The following is a 23267-nucleotide window of genomic DNA, read 5'->3' on the forward strand; positions in this document are numbered from 1 at the left end:
CATCCTGTGCCTGTCCTTGCAGCACTCATTTCGCGGCCTGGGAAGTATAACATCCACCCAGGCTTCTTCTCCATGTATGCTCAGCCTCGCTAAAAATCCAGACAATCTGACCTTGATCTTTCAAAGGTTCAGACGAAGGTTCGTACTTCACTCCTGGGGCTCATTGATGACTGGAGAACGGACATCAGATCACCGTGGATGTGGACACGTGGTTCACCGTCCCGTTCGAGACCGCGGCCTGGCAGTCAGACGCTTCCCTGCAGCCACGCGAGCTTCGTTCGCAGTGATGAAGAAGTACGTCCACTCTGACTTCTTCGTCTTGACCCTTCGATTTGGGCTCTACATTCTGTGCGTCGAGTCTTAGATGAGAATAGTTATCGTCATACCAACGACCTAAACTTTCCTTACAAAAAAAGTCGAGCAACATGCATCTCTTTTGGCTGCTCATCACGCTCATTAACCTCACCTCCGCCTACCGGAGATCGACTTCGAACCGTCATCCCCATTTGCTGCACCGATCGCTCCTGCAAGCACGCTCCGCGAACGATGTCGCTTCAAAATTTGCAAACTTCACATTCGAGCAATACATCGACCATGATCAACCGGAGCTCGGCACCTTTCCCCAGAGATATGTCGTGGACACAACATACTGGAATGGTACTGGATCCCCAGTGATCCTTTGGATATGGGGCGAAGGTCCAATAGAGGATGGCTTGATATATTTCAACAAGAGTCTGGGCACAGCTGGTCTACTAGCCTCCGAGATTGGCGCTGCGCAGGTCATCCTAGAGCACCGATTCTTCGGCGAAAGTGTCGTCTTTGACGAATGGACGACGCAGAATTTGCAGTATCTGACGTCTGACAATGCTATACGAGATGCAATTCGGTTTGCCAAGTCTGTTCAGCTGCATTTCAGCAACGTTACGGGCCTTGGAGATGTACCCTGGATCGCCACTGGAGAATCATATGGCGGCGCCCTTGTAACATGGCTTGCTCAGCTCCATCCCGATACTTTTTGGGCATATTATGCCTCCAGCGCGACCGTCGAGGTTGTCCCTGATAACTTCGGATTCTATGTGATTGGGGAGGAAGTGTTCCGCCAGAATTGCACAAAGGACCTTCAACTTGTCGCTGCGCATATCGATGAGATCCTGGTGAATGGCTCCGCTGATCAAATACACGACATAAAGGCTTTGTTTGGGATGGAGACCCTGAAGGACGATGTTGACTTCGTCACTGCTCTGGGGCGGCCTACTGCGTCGTATTTCCCAGGTGACAACCCCGGAGGATTTTGTGACAGGATCGAAGGAGGCCTCGACGCCATTGGAGGAGCTCCAGCTACTGGCATTGGTCTGGACAAAGCCCTCGTCAACTTCGCCGCTATATGGAAAGCATACTGGAATCCTCCTCAGGCGTGCGACCAGTGGTATGCTGCACTCGGCGTCCCTAATCCGTGCCACGGTCATGCCAACGCGTCGACATGTTGCTTCGACACCCGCGATCCGACTTCAGCTCCTTGGAGCGACACGAGACCTGACGACGTGTACTTTGGACGAGCCTACTCATGGCTGCAATGCAACGAGATCGGGATGTGGGACACTGGCGCCCCAGACGATCGTCCCAGCATTGTCAGCCGCCTGATAGTTCCGGAATATTGGTACGCACAATGCACCCTTCGGTTCCCTCCAGGTCCAAATGGCGAGATCTACGGCTGGGCTCGGGGCATCACTCCATCTGACCGCAACACTGTTACGGGTGGTTGGAACATCGACTGCAGAAATCGAATCGTCTTCGGAAACGGGCAGTGGGACGGATTCCGCTACTCAACTGTCGTCTCGCCTCTTCGACCTGGAGGTCCTCTTCTAACGAATGGAAATGCGTATGTGTTTGACCAGAAACAAGGACAACATGGCGATGACTTCTTCGTCAAGTGCGGCCCAGACGAATTTGAGTGCCCGCGCGAGCAGGACGAGATTCGTGGGCAATTGAGGAAGTTCGTGGATGAGTGGTATTCTCAAAGGATCGATACGGCGGGATCGTAACGACCGTTGCACGAGCGTTCTGTGTATTCACTATGCGTGGTGATAAGTGGGCTACTTCTTCGCCAACGTACGTGATGAGTAATTCCACGGACTGATCGCATCGTCAACAGTCCTCTTCGCAATATTCATTGCGACTTTGTGCTCCGTCATGAACCCGGCTTTCGAAGCCATGCGGAGCCCAACGGCAATCATCAATGTCTCAACGCCGACCGTTACGAATTTGCCGAAACCGCGATCTCAGCGGCCTTGCATTTCGCAATGTACATCCGCTAGAGCCCGTCTTCTAGTCGATCATGACCGACTAGTAGAACGCAAGACATTTGACGACAGTTGTTCAAAGTCGAACAGGCGTGAAACTACCAACGAACATGTCTTGAAGCATCAAACATCGGTTTCTCCCATCCTACCGGTCATGCATTCGACCGCGTACACCCGGTAGTGCCCGGCGACGACGCTGTACCCCGTCCAGTTGACTGTATTACCGAATATCGTTGTAGACAACCGTTCCTTGAAGCAGAAATATGCGTGAAACCGTGTCTTTGAATCTTCAACATCGGTTTCTCCTCTTTCACCCGCCATGCATTGGACTGCGTACATCCGTTAGTGCCCGTCCGCTTAGCATCTACACTACCCAGTCGCATCATCGTCGTTCCCACAAGAGAACAATTCACCAAAGTGCGGATACATTCAAAGTCTCGGTACGTCTCTGTTGTCTCAGAGCACTTCCTCGCGTCCCAGCGGCACGTCACCGGAACCGTTCCTCGAGGTACCTTCGAGTCAGGCGCCACATGTTACACCCTCTAAGTCCCGCGTGCGAGCCAGAGTTGTGAGCCACTCGTTTCGACGAAAGATTCGGTGGGTTTTCTGAACATGGACGAAGTGAGGTATGTGGTGCGGCAGAGAGATGGTTCTGGTATGTTGCTGCACCATGGTCGAGTGTCAAGACGTCGTGGCGGCTCGGCGATAGCGATCGTTCACACAAAGATCGAGAAATGGACTTTGAGTCTCGAGAGACTGGCGAAGCGACTTTGTTCTGATGTCGTCTCTATAGTATGCCGCTCATTCCTACTATTGCCATCAAGGATCTGATGGACGTCAGCTTGTTTTCCGCATCACACAGGCTTCACTTACACCATGAGAGCCCAATTGACATAGCCCACTACAGCGCCAGAGTCTCGATCGGCGCCCGCCATCGAAGAAGACGACTCATTCCCACCATTAGTCAACTTCGCCTCCAAACACTACCTCGCACCCAACATCATTCAACGACGTCTCATTCGTAAGAACAAACCAAAACTTCGCATCCAACCTCTCAGCTCCAAACAAATCCCCCAAAACCACCTTCGCAGGCAACTGCAAGCTCTGCGTCCTCACCACCTCACCCTCCGGTATGTTGGGACAGAAGCTCGCCAGCAGTGGGTAGGAGTCCATGCATGGGTCGTAGGTATATCCCCATTTCTGTTCTCCAGCGACATTCAGCTGGAAGCCGACGAATTCGTGGGCGGACATGGGACTTGTGCCGTTGAGGAAGAAAGAGACGGTTCGGTTTTCGAAGATTGTGACGTCAAATTGGGAGGCGGTGATGGTGCTGTTGGCGATGCAGGTGGAGAAGGAGGTTGTGGTGAGTTGGCGTTGGACGGCGTTGGCGAATAGCACGATTGTGAGGACTGTAAGTAGTCGTGCGAGCGCCATCGCGCTGATTTGTGCGAGAGGGAGATTCGGTCAATTCGGTCAATGTGTTGGATCTGTATATCTTTTTGAAGGCAGATGACTGAAATTTGTCGATGCTTTCGAAGGATTCGGCTTCGGCGAGATACCACTTCATTTCCGACGTCTTGAACAATTGCAACTCCTTGAACGTGCTGTCCACAAGTTCACGCCATATCATCATTCCATCTTCGACCGCCTTCTCATGATACACTTCGGCATATCCTGCTGCGTGAACCACACATTCTTCACCTTCCATTCCTCATCTCCCTGCAAGCTGATATCAAACTCCCTCAAAAGCTGAGGAATGACCTTACGCATCTCAATCATACTAATGTACCGTCCAAGACAAGCACGACTACCCGCACCAAACGTGAAGAACGATTTATCCATAGCAGCCAGCCGATCGGGCGAGGAATCAATCCAGCGTTCCGGGACGAAGGCCTCCGGGTCTGGAAACACCTCGGGGTCGTATTGCAACACCCATGGATTGATCCCGACGATGGTACCGCCTGGAATGAGCTCTCCACAAATAGTTGCGCCTTCGGCAGGGACGTGACGCTCGAGGATCAGACCCACTGAGGAGTGCAGTCTCATTGCTTCTTTCTCCACGGCGTTGAGGTAGGGAAGGTCTCTTGCTTCCTTGTCGCTGATGGGATCGCTCAATTTTCCGGCGTTGTGGGCATCGTCGATTTCTCGCTGGAGCTTGCGAAGCTTGTCGGGATGCTTCATGAGGAAGTACAAGATCGCTCGAAGGGCGATTGCCGTGGTGTCGCTTCCGGCAAAGACCTTATTACAGATTAGTCTCCTGGTCCTCTCTAGGGATCGTTTCATGTCCTTACATTGCCGCTAAGATGCACAACGACGTCCCGCGTGCTCATCTTCAGCGGGTCAAAAGCCTTGACAGCAGCCCACTTCGAAAGGAAGTCGTTACCAACACGATTCTCCAGCTCCAATTCCCCGTCCCGAGACAAGGTTGTGCGACTATTGATGGCCTTTAACGTGAACATCAGGACGCCATTCCAAGTCTCCATCGCAGGGAGCATGATTGAAAATAGAGGATTACCGAGCAGCCACGGATGCATCTCGGGGACTTGGCCGCAGTGCGAGGCATAGACCAACATTCCTTCAATGGCCTCGATCATGCCGTCCACGTCTCCACCCTTTTCCAAGAAACCGAGCTTCTTTGCAAAGGTCAGCTCGCCGACTACGTCGAATGCTGCGATATGTTAGTCAAGTATGGCAGATGTGGAAGGACTTTACGTACCGTAGTACTGTAACCACTGTCCCAAGTCCACTGGCTCATCGCGATCGGCGTACTCTCCCATCTTACTGAGGAAGAGCTTGGTGCACTCGTCGATTGCAGGTTCCATCTTCAACAGAGACTCCAGCGTATAAGCATTGGCCACCTTCCTTCTTTGCTCACGGTGCTCTGCCTCATTTCGTTCCGAAAAGAGGTTCGGCTGCGGCTTCTTCTGCCAGGAGATACTCTGTATCGGATAGAACGCCGTCTTCGTGAAGTTTCCCTTGATATTGTAGATCCTTTGAATCTCGTCCGGATCGCCAACGGAGACGACATTTGGAGCAATCCTGACAAGCTTGCCGTACTTTCTGTGAAGCTTTATAGCAGTCCAGTGTGCCTGGCCTTGCCAGACGTCGTAGAGACGCCAGAGTTTGGTGAAGGAAGCGATTGTTGGTCCAGGTATCTTATTCAGGCCGTTGAACTTGGCGTGTACGAATGACAGCAGGAAGAGGAGGAAGAGGATTGGAAGGAGATACGAGGCCAAATGGGCCATGATGCCATCAGGATTGACTGTTCGTAACGCCATCGGTGCGAAGTTGATGGATAGGAGAATGGGCATGTCGAGGCACTGCTTACCTGCATCCTTATCTACTTCCCTTGCAGCTCCTTCAGCCGCACCCGGACGGAGGAACAGTTGCTGCTGCATGCAGGTCGCGCGGGGTGCCTACTTCTGTCTCCACATGGACGCAGAGTAATATAGCTGCAAGTGCTGAGAGCTGGGATCAGCTACTTCGACATGTCCGAGTTGGAAGAGATGGGGTTCGTGCTCAAGTAGGAGTTGTAGTGAGGAGCGAGGAGCGTCAATACACTTCGAACGCTAAAATTGTACATACAATCTGGTATTTCTCCAACCGTAATTCCAACAAACGCTGGACCATGGAGGATTGCTCATCCACGGTCCTAGCAACTCCAGTGTCGTTTCGTCATGCCGCTAATATCACAAAGTCTTCTCTCGCAGCCTCGGAACCCGCTTACTTCCTTCGTCCCTGTTGCATCGCCAGGATCTGGACCATGCGGACGAAGATGTTGATGAAGTCGAGTTCAAGCGAGATGGACTCGTTGACGGCGTCGCGGCGGAACGCTCCACGCTCGGCCATCCGAGCATGTGCGAGGATCTTCTGGGTGTCGTAAAGCGTGAAACCGCCAAAGACGGCGAGACCTATCCACTATTAGTAACCTTCTCGGATGCGGATCAGAATGCTCGCTTTTTCTTACCTCCATACAACCACAACTTCTCAGTAAGCATAAGCGTCCTCGTAGCAGTGACAGGCAGCACCAGCGGCGCCAATCCACTCAGCGCCACAATCGCAACACCAGCCAACAGTGGTCCACCAATATACAGATACTTCTCCTGCTTGGCCGTCGCGCCCACAAACGCAATCGAGCCCATCATTCCCACTGTATACAGCCCGGCTCTTGCCAAAATCGCAGGATGAAAGAACAACATCGGCGAAAGCAGCGCAGCTTGCGTCAAGTTGAAGCCCGCCCAGAGCCCATACTTGACAACGTAGTTATCCGGACTCGTCGCTCTGCATCCCATCATCGTTCCGATCGATCCCACAAGACCAATACCGAGCACCAACCACGGGTTCGCGGACATGAGCCTATATGACCACCCGCTCATATGCAAAGCTCTTGCTGCCACGCCGATGATTCCGATTCCGAGGCCGGTGTGCATGAATGTGTCGTTCAAGTAGCTTCGTTCGAAAGGAGGCATGCCGCCATCTTCCCGGGTCTCGCGATTGAACATGAAGTTGATGGCGACTAAAGTGCCGCCGAAGATGGCTCCGCCGTAGATGAGGCGTTGGGTGATGTTGCCTTGCGCGAGAGGATTGGCGGGTGCTTGCGTTTGGTAGCCTCGCGAGGATTGGCGGAAGGTCTGGCGGAAGGCATTTTGTTGGCTGGATCCGAATGCGCTGCGTAGAGGTGTAGATTGCTTGAGGATGGAGTGTTGTTTGATGGGTGCTTGCGCTTGGGTTTGGAAGCTGCGAAAGGCGGATTTCGGTGCGGTCTTGGGCAGTTCTTTGGCGAGGGCGCCTGCGACGGCGAACGGTCGCCGGAGCATGAAGGCCATGATTGCGTTATGTCGTCGATGAGTGAGTTGTGTGATGGAGGAGAGAAGGCGATCGCAGGTCAAAAGAGGTAGGAATGCACAGACGTCACGATCCTGGTGGCACTTTGAACACTCACGGCGGAGCTCTCGAAAGTTCCTTTGCCGAACCAATCAGGTGACAATCTGACAAAGACACGCCTACAGCAGTGAATGGTTCGTTGGCATGTGGGAGAGCAGCATCACATCTGCCAGAGGCTTTCGCTCATCCATCCTGTCGTTATCAGTCATCTGAGGGTGTCATTGAAGACTTGAGGATGGCGGCGTGTGTCGACATCGCTCGCGGCATCGACAGCTGGCAGCACGTCAATGAGTGAGACCAGTAAGGTAAGTCGAGCATTTAAACGCAGCAACGATGGGTCGAGTGAGATGTGAGCATTGACGACAGCAGCGATGAGACGTGAGCATGTAAGAATGTTCTTGCTGTAGGTATGTACATGAAACCCTCCGCCTCCATCTCCACCTCCACCTCCACCTCCACCTCCCCATCAAGAACCATCAAGAACCACTTCCCATCAGTCTTCGAAGCGGCGACGTCGGTGCTTGGTATGCCGATCCAAAAGAATGAAGAACGCAGCGAGATGCTTGATGTCGCTCATCGCCGGAGCCGGAGTTTGATGATTTGATTGTCCTCATCGGTCTCGGGACTCGACGCTCCACCTCTTGCAGTGAGCCGGTGGCAGGCAGGTGAGAGATGCGAGAGTTGTGGACGTCCATCAAGGCAGATTCATGCTAGGTGTATGCCGGGACCTCAGGGCAGGCTACTGCATCGTAGCGATGTCCCACCATGGTGGGCCACGATGAAAGCTGGCGAGGGTGAAAGTCGGCATGCTGCATCGATGGTGCTGCATGTGAGGAGCGGACAGGAACACCGTTTTCGATCTTCACGTCGCGTTGAGTGGACTGTACGGCGTTGCCGCCGAGACCAGGGAATGTACCCTCATCCATCCCCTGAGTGTCGGGCGTGAACGGTCCACTGTAGGCGTCGCTCGAGGCCGGTGAGGAGAAGGCGTCTAGCGACGGCAGGTTGCTCACATGCTGCCGCCAAGGGAGGGGGATTGACCCTGACCAACGCCCAACGCCCAACGCCAATGGGAACAGCTGCAAGTTTGCCGCCTTGGTCTTTCTGCGCATCTTCCACCCCTCAGGCAGCTTCCTCCGAAGAGGGGTCGCTGTGAGTCCTTCATCGGGGCGGTTGATGGCGCAGGCCGGAGCTCTGGAAGGATGTCAGTGAGGTGAAAAGGAGCAAAGGCATCGATCATCGACGTACCAAGACGGCCAGCGGCCAGCGCCAATGCTTGTGCCGCTCATCTTCCAGCTTCTCTCTGTACCGGTATTCGCGAGTGTTGTCAATCTTCATCGGCTGCGAGTCGTTGAGGGTTCCCATGGAGCTCATGGTGCTGCTGAAGCTACCAGTGCTGAACGGTGCGGAAGGCCATGTCTGGTTGATTGGTATTGTATTCTCTCCACTGCGACCGGGACCGGCGGCGCCGTCTTCAAAGCTGGCAACCTTGATGCCATCTTCCACCCCTCAGGCAGCTTCCTCCGAAGAGGGGTCGCTGTGAGTCCTTCATAGGGGCGGTCGACGGCAAAAGTCGGAGCTCTGAAAGACTGTCAGTGGAATGGTCGAAAGAAAAGAAGCCGATCATCGACGTACCAAGACGGCAAACCGCCGGTCTACCACATGCTACCTGCCCGAAAGCAGAAGCACCTGCGAGACTGGTCAGAGGATTGTGACGAACGGCATGGAGGGAATGCATACCAAAAACGCCGACCAGAGAGGCAGGACGTACCTTGCCCTTGCCGGCGGGAGTCGCGGCGAATGGAGTGGCTTCGCCGGCGGCGGCTTTGGCGTCGCGGACCTTCTTCTTCTCCTTGTCGACCATCACCTGGCAGGCCGCGACGATGCGTTTGGCGGCGAGGTCATCGGGGGCGGCGACGGCGAGTTCTTGAAATGACCGGGAAAAAAAGCCGCGAGGCAGACAGCTGACGGCGATGGTTTTCATCATCTGCAGGTCAATGGTCAGCATGTGATGCAAGAGAGTGTGATGGTCGATGGATGAAGTGTTTGCTTACCTGTCACCGGCGAAGTGACGGCCGCGGTGGCCAATGCCAACGCCGATTCTTTCATCAGGAAAAAGAATGGAGCTTGAACTGATCGATCGTTGTGATGCGATCCATCAAAAGCCCGAAGGCGGAGGGTGTTGTTGCAAAAGCATGTGTGTTGGTTGTGGTGGAGGAAGAAGAAGGAAGAGAAAAAGTGAAGCAGAGAATTTGAAGGAAGACAAACAAGCTGAGTCACCGGAAACTTGTTGACAGGGGTGTCGACGGCGGCAGGAGCAGGAGGTGAAGGTGCTTCGCGGGGAGATGAGGCCGCTCGGGCTCGTTGGGGGTCCTCTTTAATGCTGCCGCTCTCTGAATGAACTCAGGTCGGTGCCATCGATCACGCTGATCACAAAGGACAAGCAAGGCAAGCAGGTAGTCTCGTCGTTCATCGATCGATTCACAACAGCGCTGATGACCATCAACCGTAGCAACAGGCCTTGAACGATGGCGGGTCCCCAGAGACCGTCGAACGACACTTCACAAGCTGGACGCAACAAGCATGGACACACAATCGTCCCCATCATTCTGCCTGCCTTGCTGTGCGCTGATACGCGAATGGCTTCATATCGACACTTGCATTCGACTCATATTCTCCGTCCAGCTCGGCACGACCGACGCCTCCGCCGGCATGCAGCTCTTGTCGTTGCATCGCTCCACATCCATTTTCAAAACTCTCCGATCGTCAAGAACGATCCACGCGGCATCGATGAACAAGCGATCAGAACGAGACGCGTGGAGGCACGGGACAGAACAATGAAGATGGTCCAGGAGAAGCCGATCCGGACTGGTGAACGGACGGCAGAGAGCCACACAGCACCATCATCGTTGCCTTAGTGTCGCTGCGACCACATCGTCAGCCTTTATCTTTGCTAACACGTGGATGCCTTCGTATCAGCAGCTTCAAACGAACGCTCCATTCGAATCCTCCACCCGGCCACTGTCCTATACAGCCCATACCTCCGCTGGGACGCCGCTCGCATTCTTGCATCGATCTGCATCGATCGTGTCTTGCTTCGACTGCGGTCCGGACATTAAGACCTCTCCACGGCGATGACGGACACGCAACCAGGAAAGGACGAGGAAAAGCAGTGCGCAAACAAGAACAACACGCCAGGAGGAACAACAGAAACAAAAGTTAGCACGACTCACGAGCCTGGTTACCACTCACCCGATTACAGTCCTCAGCCAGGAACGACGATGGCGACCTGCAGAAGCCCACCCCTGAGCCAGAGCAAGCCGCCCATGGCCCCTGTCACTATTCTGATCGAAGCAATGTCATCAGCAAGTTCCGTTCTTGGGACCTAAAAGCGGGCGAGGCACAAACCATTCCGAACACCGTTTAGAGAAGAAGGAGACGGAGGAGGCACATACTCTGTCCGGAACATTCGCCGGCAATGCGGCCGGGCTACCCACACGATGATGCTGGGAGTCCCAATGTGAAGTGGAGAGAATCGGTCGTTGGCGTTCGCCTTGCGCTTCACTGGGAAGGTCTCCTGAGTCTCAGACTTCAGGAGGGAGGGATGCAAGTCCTAATGGTGGACGGAGGGCTGCTCGGACCCGCCGAGCGCATGTATGTCGATGTACCAGATGGAGGTGGTGATACTCTTGCGCTGGCGGACTTGTATCGATGGCTTCGTGGCCCTGCTGCAGTGGTCCTCTGCTGTGCAGATCTCGCCGGAACATTCTGCGTCAGGATGGAAGGGAGAAGAGTACAAGCAAGTATGCAGCGCATTACCATACTGCTGTCAATGCATAACTTACGCCTCTTGATCGTTCGAAGACCACCACAGCAGTCATATCCCTGTCTCCTGGTTTCATCTGTACCTTGTGCATATGTGCAAGGATTGGCACTGGGCAGCGCGACCGATCGACGTCCTTCGTTGGTATGTCTTGTTGCAGATATAACGACGCCTCTACAACTCCTGATTGTGGACCACCTGGACAGCATTGAGAGGTATGGATCTTGCGACATGGTCTGGAAGCTCTACAAGGCACGACTTCTGGACGACGCCTTGACGACTCCTGACCTCCTGACCTCCTGACCTTAGAACCAAGTGTAGGGAATCAATCGGCTTGGAACTCAACTTCTTCAGCATGACTGACGATGCCACAGCTGTGCACGTCCCAGCTCCTCGACAAATGCAGTGGCATGAAACTCTCAGGACAAGACTGAGAGGGCCACAGCTCTGCAGACTCCACCGCTCGGTGGCAACGATTGATTACATAGCGACAGGAGATATTGAGCAGCGTAGGCTTCTTCTAGCTCAACAGAAAAGCCCACAGCTCTGCAGACTCAATCGTTCCGCGAAAGCGATTCATGCTATACCAGCAACGGAGCATTGAATAGCGCGGTCATCTCAAAACGAAACGAAATGCCCGCGGCTCTCTGCAGATATAACAGCTCCTCAGCAGCGATTCATCCACCGCCATCGGGTCTGCAGACCCAGTGGCTCTGCGATGACGGCTGATGTCAAAACAACCGAAGATCATTGAGCAGTGGAAGTCTTCCAGTATATCCGAGACACCCACGTCTTTGCAGAAGAGCCAGCTCTACGTCAACGATGGACGTCGTACCAACAGAAGAGCATCAAGCAGCGTGGTTATCTCACGGCGTCGAGAAGCCCGATGGCGATGATGGTGAGGAGTGCGAGCACCATGAGGAATGCGAAGGCAACGATGAGCGTGAGGGCCTCATTCGTGCCGGCCAGCTCCTGGGCGATGCTGCGCAATGCATCGACCATCTCAGCCATCTCCAGGGGCACCATGGTGGTGTGGCATTGGAAGCCCAGTTTGTTGCAGAGCAGATTGGTGACAGACATTCTGGCAGTTGTTAATGACTCGCTGTGGTTGAGGGCAGAAGATGACGGACAAGGTGCTTGAATGCTTGAAGAAGGTCGGACGTGAATGTTGTAGAAGAGAAGGATAAAGGTCAAGGTCGGAGAGGAAGTGAGCTTGGCAGACTCGAGACCTCTGCGACCGCGTGGGATGAGGCCAGTCCAAACTCTCATTCTCGATCACATCTCAAATGACTCCCTTTGACACGTGCAAGCCATGGGTGTTCTTGCATGGTGCGAGAAGAGAGCAGCGTGGAGTCGTCACTGATGGGGGTCGATGTTGTACCAACAGAGGAGCATCAAGCTGCGTAGCCATCTCAAGAGTGATCGAGATACTCACAGCTCTGCAGATACAACGACTCTGCGAGAGGAAACCCATCTCCACGACAATGATGTATCTCAGACCAACAGTATAGCGTTGAGCAGCGTGGTTATCTCCATCCCGATTGAGATGCCTACAGCTCTGCGGCTTTCGGCTCTGCGATAACGACCCATACCAACAGCATTGCCGCAAGCAGCATAGTCATTCAGATTACGATTAAGAGCTGCCACAAGAGATCGACAGAACTTTGTACGGATAATTAACAAGCGACAAACAAAGAATGAAGTGGACGTACCGAAACCGACGCCTCCAGCTCTCCGAGTAGCTGCAGGTCGCAGAGCTCCTAGATGTCCCAAGATGTTTAGCTGTCAATCTGAAAACAAGACTGAAATGATTGTACTGACTTGATCCCGCTTCCTCTCCTCTTGATCCCGCTTCCTCTCCTCCGCCGCAGCTCGTTCATTGCGTCGTTCTTCTCGTCGTTCGACGAACCGGGCGGTCGGACTACTTATATCGGGAGAGTCTACGGCTCCTGTGGTTTGCGGCTCAAATATCCCGCGGTCTCTGAAGCACGACAAGTGCGGCAAGCCCAGCTCGAACAAGCTGCAAGGTCGATAACACTCATCTCGACCACTCTACCACGACCACTCCACTCGTTCACTACCGAAGCGCCCCACGATCGAGTTGAGACGGGTCTGAAAACATCTGTACGAGCAGACGGAATGGCATCAGCCGAACCACGTCGCGCCATCACCGAGTCGTGCATTGCGGGCAAGTCAGCCTAGAGAAACTTCTCGTTGTCTTTGAAGTCATTGAAGTACTTCTCTGAGGCCTCGGACGGGGAGCTCAATGTGCACATTCCGTCATCATCCTCCTTGCAAAGCCTGATCTGACGTTTCATGATGAAGGCGCCAAAGGTGCGCTCCTCAAGGCAGCACCTGCATTGCCAGTCTTTCAATGCATCTGACACCAGAAACTGCTTGCGGGCCTTGCAATCGAGGTACTTGTGATTTATCCCATACCACTCTAGGACATCGTACACGAATGTTGCATCCGGGTCGTTCTTGCCCAATGCTTTGACCAAGGCTTCGTTGGTCTTGAGGTGGCCTTTGGCCAAGATGGTCACGAGTTTGGTGAGCTTGGCGAGAGGGAAGTCGGCATTGCGGACCTCTTGGAACGACGACGAGTTGTCGGGATCGATTGGTTGATGCTTCGCCCGATTGATGTAGTACGAGCATTGTCGGAGCATGGTCGGGTGGTCGCAGAGGAGGGCCGCTGCGGAAGACAAACTGCATGATGGCGAGATTGGTGTCTGCCTCCTTCCACATGGCATAACCTGCCGATGAGACCACAGCTCCGCGGACACAAGATAGCTCTGCGAAAGCGATTGAATCTATACCAACAGCAAGGCAATAAGCAGCATGGTCGTTCACAATGCGATCGAGAGAGCTTCCACAAGGGAACAAGCCCTGCATTGAGGGAAAGCCAACGTGGAGAAACCTTACCTGGTATACTTGCCGATGTGCCCACAGCTCTGCAGACATAAAACAGCTCTGCAAGAACGCTGAATCTTATACCAACAGCACCGCAACAAGCAGCGTAGTCGTTCTTACTGCGATCGAGAGAGCTCTCACAAGTGACCATAGTACTCCTGTATTAAGGCAAAGCCAACGCAAAGGACCTCCACACTGACCGAAAAGCCCACCTCTCTGCAAATAAACAGCTCCGCGACAGCGATTCCTGTTGTAATAATAGAAAACCATTGAGCGGCATGATTTTCACAAAGGGATTAAGAGAGAGCACTCACGAGTGAACTCCTCCTACATTGAGGAAACGGCCAACGGAAAGGGACTTCACACTGACCGGAAACCCCACCTCTCTGCAGAGAAACAGCTCCGCAACAGCGATTCCTGTTATACCAATAGGAAAGCATTGCACGGCATAGTCATTCACAAAGCGACAGAGAGAGCGATTAACAGAGCACTCACAAGTGAAGATTTATTTCATTACGAGAAGCGGCTAAACGTGAAAACTTTCACTTACCGAGGAGCCCACAGGCCACAGCCCTGCAAGATGCGGAACATCTCTGCGGGAACGATTGATCTTGTGCTAACAGCATCTTTACAAGCGGCATAGTCATTCACGGCGAGACCAAGAGAGCGATAGAGAGAGAGCACTCAGAAGAGAACATTTCTTACATTTGAAAAGCGGCTAAACGTGAAACCTTTCACTTACCGCGTGTGAACGCCCGCGAAACCCAAAAAAGAAGAAAACCCCGCTAAATACCTAGAAACTGGCGCACGCGCTCCAGGTAACGCGGAGCGCGAGCACGCCTCTCCTCCCAGGGCTCGTCGTTGATCGCCATCACCAGGCCTGGGGCCCGGGCAGGGGCAGGCGCTTCGATCGCGGCTACAGGTTTGGTTAGCATGGTGTAGCATTTGGAATCAGGGTCGGACAACTTACTCTCGGGAGCAGCGAGCGCGATCTCTGCAACGGCGGCCACTTCCCTACCTTGGGAACCGGGCGATGCTACAGCCGTATCATCCTGTTTTGGAGCAGCACTCACCGGAGTCGGGAGTTTGGCCATTTTCTGAGGCAAGGAAGCTCCGGAAGCTTGGGTAGGGGCGGTTGGGTAGAGTTGATAGCCGGAGGTGGGACGAGGGGGAAGTCCGTGGTGTTGGGCCGGCGGCAGAGTGGTGGTGTGAGGTGGGCCATGTGCCATACGAGGCACGGCAGCGTTCTGATGGCTGAACGATGAATTGTAGGGGGATGCAGCACCGTACATTGAAATGCCGGGTGGGGCCTGAGCTTGCATGCCGTTGTGATAGACGTTTGGGTTGTGGGCTTGCATGCCGTTGTGATAGGCGTTTGGAGTGTGGGCTTGCATGCCGCCGTTGTGGTAGGCAGGTTGATACATGTGCTGTGGTGGGGTGTACTGACTGTTGTGATTGAAAGGTGCAGGCTGTCCGTTGTTGTGCTGCATCGTCACAGGAGCTTGCATCGCGGTTGGCGGTGTGTATGGTGCGGCGGTCGCCTCTTCAGTGTTCGACGGCACGCCTGGCGAGGCTGACGGAGGAGGGTGTCCGGCCTCAGCAGCAGCCTTTGCGGCAGCCTGCGCGGCTTTTCTGCGAGCAATCACCTCCTTCGCGTTCGCCACGCCTTTCTTCATGTCCTCTTCCTTCTTCTGCTTCTTGATCTCTGGGGCGACGACGTTGCCAGTGTCGAGAGAATTGCCGGTCTTCGCGCGGTACTCGGCCTCTTCGCTGTAGAACGCCTGGGTGATCTCGGCGATGCGGGCCTTGATGAGGTGCTCAGGGACGCCGACCATTCCGTAGATTTCTTGCTCTCTGACGACCATGCCGCGACCTTCAATGGTGCAGTTGGGGACTTCGGTGAGTTTGATCTTGTGTACTTGCTCCAAGTGAACGTAGAGACCGCCTACCGTGTTAAGGCGACGGTTGCACTGACTGCACCTGAAGTGTTTGGCCTTTTGATGATCGGTGAGCTCCTTTTCATCGTTGAACTCACGGTCGCAATAATAGCAGAAGGTCTTCGCCAGGCGAACCTCGAGCGGCTCCCAGTCGTGCTTGCGCTTGACCATCGTGACGGGTGTGACGTGACGAGCGTGGTGGTTGTTGCTGTCGGATGGGGAGATTGGAAGAGCGGCAATGTGAAGTCGAAGAGTGACAGCGACCTCTGTGTGGTAGTATGTGCGTTCACCTTGCTGTGTTGATATTGTGCGGCGCGGTGAGTGGTGTGCGGCGTGGTCGAGGTAGAAGTGTCGAGGACGGAGCGAGGTCGAAGGTTGATCCAGAATTTGACAACACCACAATAGTAGACTTGAGACCGGTATGAGGTATTCACTCCATTGTCCATTGGGACGGCGACAACAAGGTATCAGAGCCAGATCTTGCATGCGGGTGTCGGAGGGACGGTCTGCACTTTCACGCGACGGTGAGGTGGTGTTCAGTCTTGGTATCACTTCGCAAGACTGACCTCCTTTTCACCGATCCAACACGGTCCACGTAGGTTGCTGTCGTATCCGGTCAATGCCCTCCTTCCAACGCCGCCGAAGCCGCCATTACGACGCCCAACAGACGGCGACTCCGTACGCTGCAGCGGATGAACGTGGAGGAGGCCTTCGGCGGCGTTGGAGGGCATCATGGCAGCGAAACAAGGAAGGAGTGGAGGTAGGAGACGTCAGAGAAGGGACTGTGGCCCCCAAGGGAGCAGAAGGCAGAGGGATCACTTCAAATCAAGTGCATGCTACATGGGACCACATGGGACCTGTTCTGTCAAGCTCACTCCTCGTTCACCTCACTATCTGTCACTCCAGCAGTGGCAGGAAAGACATGACTGACTCTACAGGAACCCATTGCCAATCGACGACAGCGGCTCGACCGTCTTCCTGGTCGTGGACGGACTGTGAACGCTGAGGACTCGCCTATTGGACTTCGTTCATGCCCAACCACCGTGACGGACGCTTGTCCTCCGTCTACAGTCTCATCCTCGACGACAACGACGCTATTCCCAGCCGAAACGCCGCATTCCACACGAGCCATCGAGCACTCGACATCGACAGACCCTACGAAGCGTCCAGTACGCCCGACGACGCTCCTAACTGACCTGGAGTATTGAAAACGGCTCTAGAATACAGAGGGAAAAGCGTGGGAGAAGAGGAGAATGGAAGAAACAAGTAAGAGGGAAACAGATGGGAGCAGCGGGGAATCAAGGGAACAAGGAAGGCGGGACTGATATGCGGCGAGAGGAGTGACCGTGTAGGCGTGCTTGATGCAAGGGATGCGTCGAGAAGAGCCTATATCAACGTCAGCCAATGTGGGCATCAAGACGGCCTAAGGTCACAGAGGGCAATAGATGGAACAATAAAGAGATCTACGACGAGCGGACTCCTTGTATCCTGCGGACATTGGTCGTCTGACGAGGGTAAGAAAGTAAGGACGATAACATGAGGAGCACACCAAGAAACAGGTCTTCTTCATTGAAGCCGGGTTCTGCCTCGTAACGGAGCCGGTAGAGAGTATATCGCGGCAGCCTCGATGATGGTACCCCTACAAAGAGTGCCGGCTCAAATGGGCAATAAGGTATGGACGGACTTTTGGCAACATCTTATTACGAGCCAGGGCTACGGCTGCGACGGACAGTGACTCTCTTCCTGTTTAGTAGAAATAGATTGGCCACGCCACCTCCTTACATACATTCAAGACCAACTTCAGAGCTCGATTGTACGTGCAACGGGAGTGAACGGCGACTTCGGCACAGGTACGCTTGTGCTGCTCGTGCTCACTCTGTAAGAGCCATGGACGTATACATTACTGCTATTGCTCATGACACGGCTCTGCTCTCATTTCGATAGATACCACTCTCCTCCAATCGTCCCTACTCCACAAGACCGAAAGAGAATTTCGACCAGCTGACGGCAGGCTCCGTAGTACGGGAGAAGATCTGGAAGTCTTCACGACCCCACTGAGGCTGGTTAATAGCATCGATCCACTGCAAAACGATTAGCTTCTCATATAGACGCGTCCTTTAACAAAGCAACACTCACATCCTGCGTCTCAATCACCAAACATCCATACTTCTGCAAGTACGACGTCTGGCCCTGGACATGCTGCTGACTCTGCTTCAACGGAATGCTACCGTTCTGGCCGCCACACGAGTACAGCTGGATACCACCCTGGTTCGTCTGGATGGTCAATTCAATCCCAGTGCTCGCCGAGGAGAGCTTGAGGACTTCGAGGTATGGATCCTGTTGAGCAGCATACGGCGAGCGATCGGTGATGAACGCGTTGTCGATACCGACACAGCCGCTGCCGCAGGCGTCGAGTGTGTTGTTGATGTTCTGGCCGATGGTTGTGCCTTGCTTTGTGAAGTCTAGTCCGGTGCCGGCCACCAACTGAAGTTCGCCATTGGGAACCAGGATACCATCCGTTCCAATTCGGCGCTTCGCGTAGGGCATGTAGAGAGTGTGGTTCAGGATTGTCTCGCCTTCCTCATCGACGAACGCGCCCAGGTTCCAGTACACGTGGTTGGACAGCATGACCGGCGTGGCGTCGTTGAGTGGGATGGAGACAATGCGGGAAGTCCACGAAGCGTCGTCTTCGAGGGTGTAGGTCGCGTAGTTGAGGAGGTCGCCCGGGAAGCCCTGATCGGCGGCATCGTAGTGCATGAACGTGATGCTGCTGGAGCTTTGCGCCACGACGGTCCAGTTCTGTTGGTCGTAGCCGATCAAGCCGCCGTGCAGAGTGTTCGCGCCCTTGTGCTCGTTGGTTGGGATGTGGTAGGTCTGGCCGTCGAGCTCGAATGTGCCGTTCTTGATGCTGGAGTTATGTGTCAGCGACGTGCTCCATCTAGTTTGGTTCTCCATTGGCATACCGATTCGCATAGCGTCCGACGAGAGATCCAAAGTTCGTGTGGTTTGTGAGAGTGTCTTGAAGATATTGGCTGCCCTCATCGTACCCAATCGCCACGTCCTGCCAGTTGCCATTCCTGTCGTGGACGCACAAGCTCGTCAACCGCGCGCCATATGGGATGAACGATGCCGAGATGCCGTTCGCGCTGAGAGTGTATTTCTGAAACGGATCGCCAGAGAATGCCGGGAATGGCGAGTCTGCTGCGGCGACCGCAGCAGCCGCGATGAGCACTGAGAGCACCGAGGAGATCATGATGTGGAGAGCTGTGTGCTAGAGAAGTCTTGTTTCTTGCCTTCGCACCGTGAAGTGAGAGCGGTCAACAGCAAGACCAAGAGTGAGATTCAAATGCGAAAGTGAGAGGCAAGGTCAATCTAACAACACAAACATCCTGGCCAAACCTTTAATAACACAGCTCCGCTTCAGACCTTTACCCTCGCACATGCAGGAACCGAATCGAAAAAGCATCACCCATGGTCATCACCGCCATTCGCGTGCAGCTATGCTGTGAGCATATACCCGGATAGGTGGACGGGAGAGAAGATCCCCGGCTTCTCCACCTGAGCATCGTCCGTGCCATGCGAGATGAAGCGGAGAAACAACGTGGAGAAGCGAGATCGTGTCTGTGCGTGGGTCATGGCGAGCCTTGCAAAGGTTTGTGATGTAACGAAGGATCGGTGGTCGGACGGAGTATGGCGGAGAAACTGATTCGCACGAATTGTGGTGGAGCCGGTTAATCATCAGGTGGCAGCCCTGGGCGACCACGGGTGAAATGAGGGGAAATGATGCTGCTTGCTCCCATGGAGATCCTTCAATTTATCCATGCTTCACGAGGATTCTACAATCGTCACTACTGGAGGCACAGCATCGCGAAGCTACTGTGAGCATGTATACGAACTACAACAAGTGCTCTGCTAAGCATTCAGCTGCTGTGCGACGGTGAAGCCTGCAATTTGCGTATACATGGAAGTTTCCCGTCTTGCTGCAGCCAGAAGTTTGCAGACGCAACGACACCTCTCTGCTATCGGATTCATCAAGAGTTGTTTGCTTGTTCAAGTCGTGCAAGAAGATCTCGCTGAACGGACGTCCACTGGGTCAAGGAACGCTGTGAAAGGCGGCCGTTTTCTCGGTCTGCACTGCGTTCATCTAGATGCCGGAGCCGGGCTTCCAGACCATATGTTCAGTTCTATTCCAAGGCCGACAACGGGATTGCGGCCTCACAGATTGGGTCCATACTCCGTGTCGAACTTGAGCCTCAACTCGTCGGAGTTACGCGAATCACCGGTCCAGTCGACGTCTGGCCATCCTTCCGGAAGAGAGGAGAACGGCGGTAGAGTGTACACTGCCTTACATCCTCCGTCGTCTTCGCACGGCAAGTCGCACATTCCGTATACTTTGCAATAGCAATCTTCGGCTCTCGGACAATGCACTGGTCCTTTTCCGAAAATGACTAGACACTGGTCAGCGGCCTGCCGCAGAGCGGAGAAATTCGGGCAACTCACTATGCCACAAGTACTCCATCATCCTTCCACTAAGATCGTCATTCAATTCAGTCCTCACAAGCCAGCCTCTATAGCGCTGATAATCTTCCACGCTCCTCGACCGAATAGTGTCTGCCGAGACAGCGAATTGCGCACAGCAGCCAACACCAATGGCGTCTGGAACCGGTGTGTCTGGGAACATATCCTCAAACGCTGATTTGTAGAAGCTGCCAGCCTTTGCGTGTTCGGAAGTTGGATCCGATGCCGGAGCAGGGAGTTTTGCTTGCTCGAGAGGGCGGATGGCTGCAGGACAGCCCAAATGCCATCCACAGCGTAGGCTGACATAGCCTTCTTCGCGGACGTAGGTCGTGTTCAACCTTGCCAGGACGGACTGCCCGTCGTATAGAGGGTCATCGTTGTGCCACTGATATCTCTCAGAGTGGGTGAATATCACAGTCGACGGGAGGTGGTCGTAGTTATCGATGATGTAGCTGCGTCGCAAGTCAGTCAAGTGGTTTGCCGCGGGTTTGCTGGATACGACGTACGTGAGGTACACCATGCCTTCGCGGCCTTTATTCATCGGCACCGTGAGAGCCGCCGTCGGATCATCGGTGACATAGATCGATCGTGTCCATTTCGAGAAGGCATCAAGCCATGCGGTATCGTCCCCTTTTTGACTGGCAACCACAAGCGCGACCTCGTCCTCCAGATGTGCGTGTGGTTTGAATAGGCGAACAAAGCTGATGCCGGCAGCAGAGCCGTAGAGCACCGTCGTTGAGCAGTAGAATACGGTGGCACCAATGGTACAGCAGACCAGGAACAACCATATGCTTCTCGACTGCCGTGCAATCCCACGTTTCCAGGTGTTCATGCTTCTGGTCGCATCCAGTGTGCGCTTCATGAGGCTGTCAGCGCGCATTCAGCAGTTCCACTCTCTCTGATACTCTCGTGGAAGGCCAGTGGCGTTGAAGCCGGCAACGTCGCGCGATGATGAGGAGATGCTCAAAGCTTTGCGCACTGGAGGACTCGGGTCAGAGTCGTTGATAATAATGCTCTCCTTTCGAGGAACATTTCGCAATCTGTAAGTTCAACGCGCGAGTTGCCGACAATCCTGGATGCTTGATCGCCACGGACCCATGTCGCTTCGAACAAGCGGCACAGGCCTAATAATAAGAATCGCAACCTGGGCCGGCGCGCACTTCAATCGAGGGATCTAAAATTGGATCTCTTGATAGCCGAGACGACAGAGAACGTTTACATTGATAAGACAGTCTTTCACCAACCAAACATCTCCTCATGCAGTCCCGTCAACTCCAACGTCCGTCTCGTTTTAGACATGGATGCTTGGCCTCAACTTGAGATGCTCAGCTATTGTCCAGCACTTCCTCATCGCACCCATGATCGTACTCCAAAAAGTGCTTGCGAGTCCGGAAGCCAGGGAAAACACGATGTCCAGCAACATGCGAGACTCCGGTGAAGTCGAAGTCATGATATCGTGTGCCTGTCACCAGAGCCTGGATCTCGTCGATATGGGGTCTGGCGGCCGGGTGTTCTAGCACGCAGAAGCCCTCGAAGTTGCACTCACCCAAGTTTGGAAAAGAGCATTCAAGGAGCGTGTTCATGATCGCTTTCAAGAAAGAAGTCGCCAATCTCCCGCACCATGAGAAAAAGCTTTCTCGGTTGCGCATACTGTGGGTTCCGTATCGCTCACTCCGAAGATTGTACAGGTAAAGCGACTCTCCGAAGATGATGGTCAGAGACTTGAGAGTGCTCGAAGCATTGCGAATCAGGCTTGCTGCTTGACGGAACAACGTATAATAGTTGCGTATGTCGATCTCGCCATCAAAGGGCGAGACCTTTAGTCGTATGGTCGACAGCGAACCAGAAGTGGCACTCGAGAGCACTCGCAGTGGAAACCACATGGGTCCTGGGAAAATCGCTGCAACGGACTGCTCTTGTCGTTCGAAAAGATCATCGTCGATAACGAGCTCTTCGTACACCGAGATGAGGCCTTGGTTTATATTCTTCGAAAAGTAGAAAGCTGTCCCTTGCTCAATGGGCCCGCCTCCAGGAAGAGCGCCTTCGTCATCCAGGGAGTCCAACTTCAAGCTATGCAATTTGGAGGTATCGATCGAATCGAGAATCGCTCTGACCAGGCCACGGTGCATCCATCCGCAGAGACGAAGGTCTCTCACGCTAGGGAACAGACATGGAGGACTCTGCCGTATCAGCTTGTCCTCCCATACATCGTGTATCGATGCCAGGTCCAGCGTCGTGACATTGATAATTGCGGAGAAAATGTTCCACGTTTGCCGATCAATTGGCAGGAGGGTCGGTTCAGCTTCGTCCTCTCTGTCAGTCCTCTTCGCCCCTACGTGTCCCCATACCAGCGTCCACGTGAACGACTTAACATGCTTAGCCAGCGTAGGTCGGTCCGTAATCAGCCGAAGAAAGCTGCGCTGTCGAGAGACCAGGCTCGGAGGAGCAAGTTTTGCATGAAGCTGTGGATAAACGACCTTCGTTTCACCCCAGTCCATTTTCGTGAGGCGGCCTTCAACATTGTGGCAGCTCAAATCAACGATTTGAAGGAGGTACGGCTGTGACAAATCATGCCAGGAACGGCAGACGAGACTGGTATTGAGGAGCGTGGCATGGTCATCGACAAGTTGCTCGAAGATATGCATCCATATCTCTGGAGTGTGGAGCATCGTCGCCAGACCAATCTGTGATGTTGATGTTTTGTGGAAGAAGGATCCGGACGTCGATCTGCTGCCTGAAATACGGCTGGCGCTAACCCAAGAAGGAAGTCGTGGACTATTGTAGCTGGGTGATCTGCGGCCGTACCGGCACGGCATGATGCAGCTATGCCTCGCTCGGTGTGCTCGTTTTGTTGACGAAGCGAGTGGCATGTTCTCGCGATGAGCAACCGTGGCA

General features: G+C 54.0%; 7 protein-coding genes across 7 annotated transcripts; 2 read left to right on the top strand and 5 right to left on the bottom strand.

Annotated features, from left to right (window-relative positions):
• Positions 1 to 425: 425 nt before the first annotated feature.
• Positions 426 to 2042, top strand: MgSCP11 (serine carboxypeptidase; the record flags this gene model as incomplete). The annotated part of the gene is made up of 1 exon (XM_003855850.1): positions 426 to 2042. The coding sequence occupies one exon, from the start codon at positions 426 to 428 to the stop codon at positions 2040 to 2042; it is 1617 nt and encodes a 538-aa protein (XP_003855898.1).
• Positions 2043 to 3929: 1887 nt separating this feature from the next.
• CYP-47 (putative P450 monooxygenase) lies at positions 3930 to 5573 on the bottom strand (the record flags this gene model as incomplete). Its single annotated transcript, XM_003857698.1, has 3 exons — positions 3930 to 4538; positions 4592 to 4968; positions 5017 to 5573. 3 exons carry the CDS (start codon positions 5543 to 5545, stop codon positions 3930 to 3932), a joined length of 1515 nt encoding a protein of 504 aa, XP_003857746.1.
• A 386-nt stretch (positions 5574 to 5959) lies between these two features.
• Positions 5960 to 7198, bottom strand: MYCGRDRAFT_102019 (uncharacterized protein; the record flags this gene model as incomplete). The annotated part of the gene is made up of 2 exons (XM_003857697.1): positions 5960 to 6211; positions 6268 to 7198. The coding sequence occupies 2 exons, from the start codon at positions 7124 to 7126 to the stop codon at positions 6024 to 6026; spliced, it is 1047 nt and encodes a 348-aa protein (XP_003857745.1).
• A 190-nt stretch (positions 7199 to 7388) lies between these two features.
• MYCGRDRAFT_102020 (uncharacterized protein) lies at positions 7389 to 7988 on the top strand (the record flags this gene model as incomplete). Its single annotated transcript, XM_003855851.1, has 2 exons — positions 7389 to 7489; positions 7554 to 7988. The coding sequence occupies one exon, from the start codon at positions 7594 to 7596 to the stop codon at positions 7786 to 7788; it is 195 nt and encodes a 64-aa protein (XP_003855899.1).
• A 5217-nt stretch (positions 7989 to 13205) lies between these two features.
• MYCGRDRAFT_88718 (uncharacterized protein) lies at positions 13206 to 16585 on the bottom strand (the record flags this gene model as incomplete). Its single annotated transcript, XM_003857696.1, has 7 exons — positions 13206 to 13362; positions 13715 to 13817; positions 13930 to 14075; positions 14232 to 14334; positions 14468 to 14543; positions 14991 to 16148; positions 16421 to 16585. 7 exons carry the CDS (start codon positions 16583 to 16585, stop codon positions 13206 to 13208), a joined length of 1908 nt encoding a protein of 635 aa, XP_003857744.1.
• A 1236-nt stretch (positions 16586 to 17821) lies between these two features.
• Positions 17822 to 19145, bottom strand: GALM2 (aldose 1-epimerase; the record flags this gene model as incomplete). The annotated part of the gene is made up of 3 exons (XM_003857695.1): positions 17822 to 17935; positions 17991 to 18762; positions 18818 to 19145. The coding sequence occupies 3 exons, from the start codon at positions 19105 to 19107 to the stop codon at positions 17822 to 17824; spliced, it is 1176 nt and encodes a 391-aa protein (XP_003857743.1).
• A 924-nt stretch (positions 19146 to 20069) lies between these two features.
• MYCGRDRAFT_32965 (uncharacterized protein) lies at positions 20070 to 21204 on the bottom strand (the record flags this gene model as incomplete). The annotated part of the gene is made up of 3 exons (XM_003857694.1): positions 20070 to 20302; positions 20355 to 20824; positions 20879 to 21204. 3 exons carry the CDS (start codon positions 21202 to 21204, stop codon positions 20070 to 20072), a joined length of 1029 nt encoding a protein of 342 aa, XP_003857742.1.
• Positions 21205 to 23267: the final 2063 nt, after the last annotated feature.

The sequence above is a fragment of the Zymoseptoria tritici genome, chromosome 1 (assembly GCF_000219625.1).
Source record: "Zymoseptoria tritici IPO323 chromosome 1, whole genome shotgun sequence".
In the NCBI taxonomy this organism is placed as follows: domain Eukaryota; kingdom Fungi; phylum Ascomycota; class Dothideomycetes; order Mycosphaerellales; family Mycosphaerellaceae; genus Zymoseptoria; species Zymoseptoria tritici.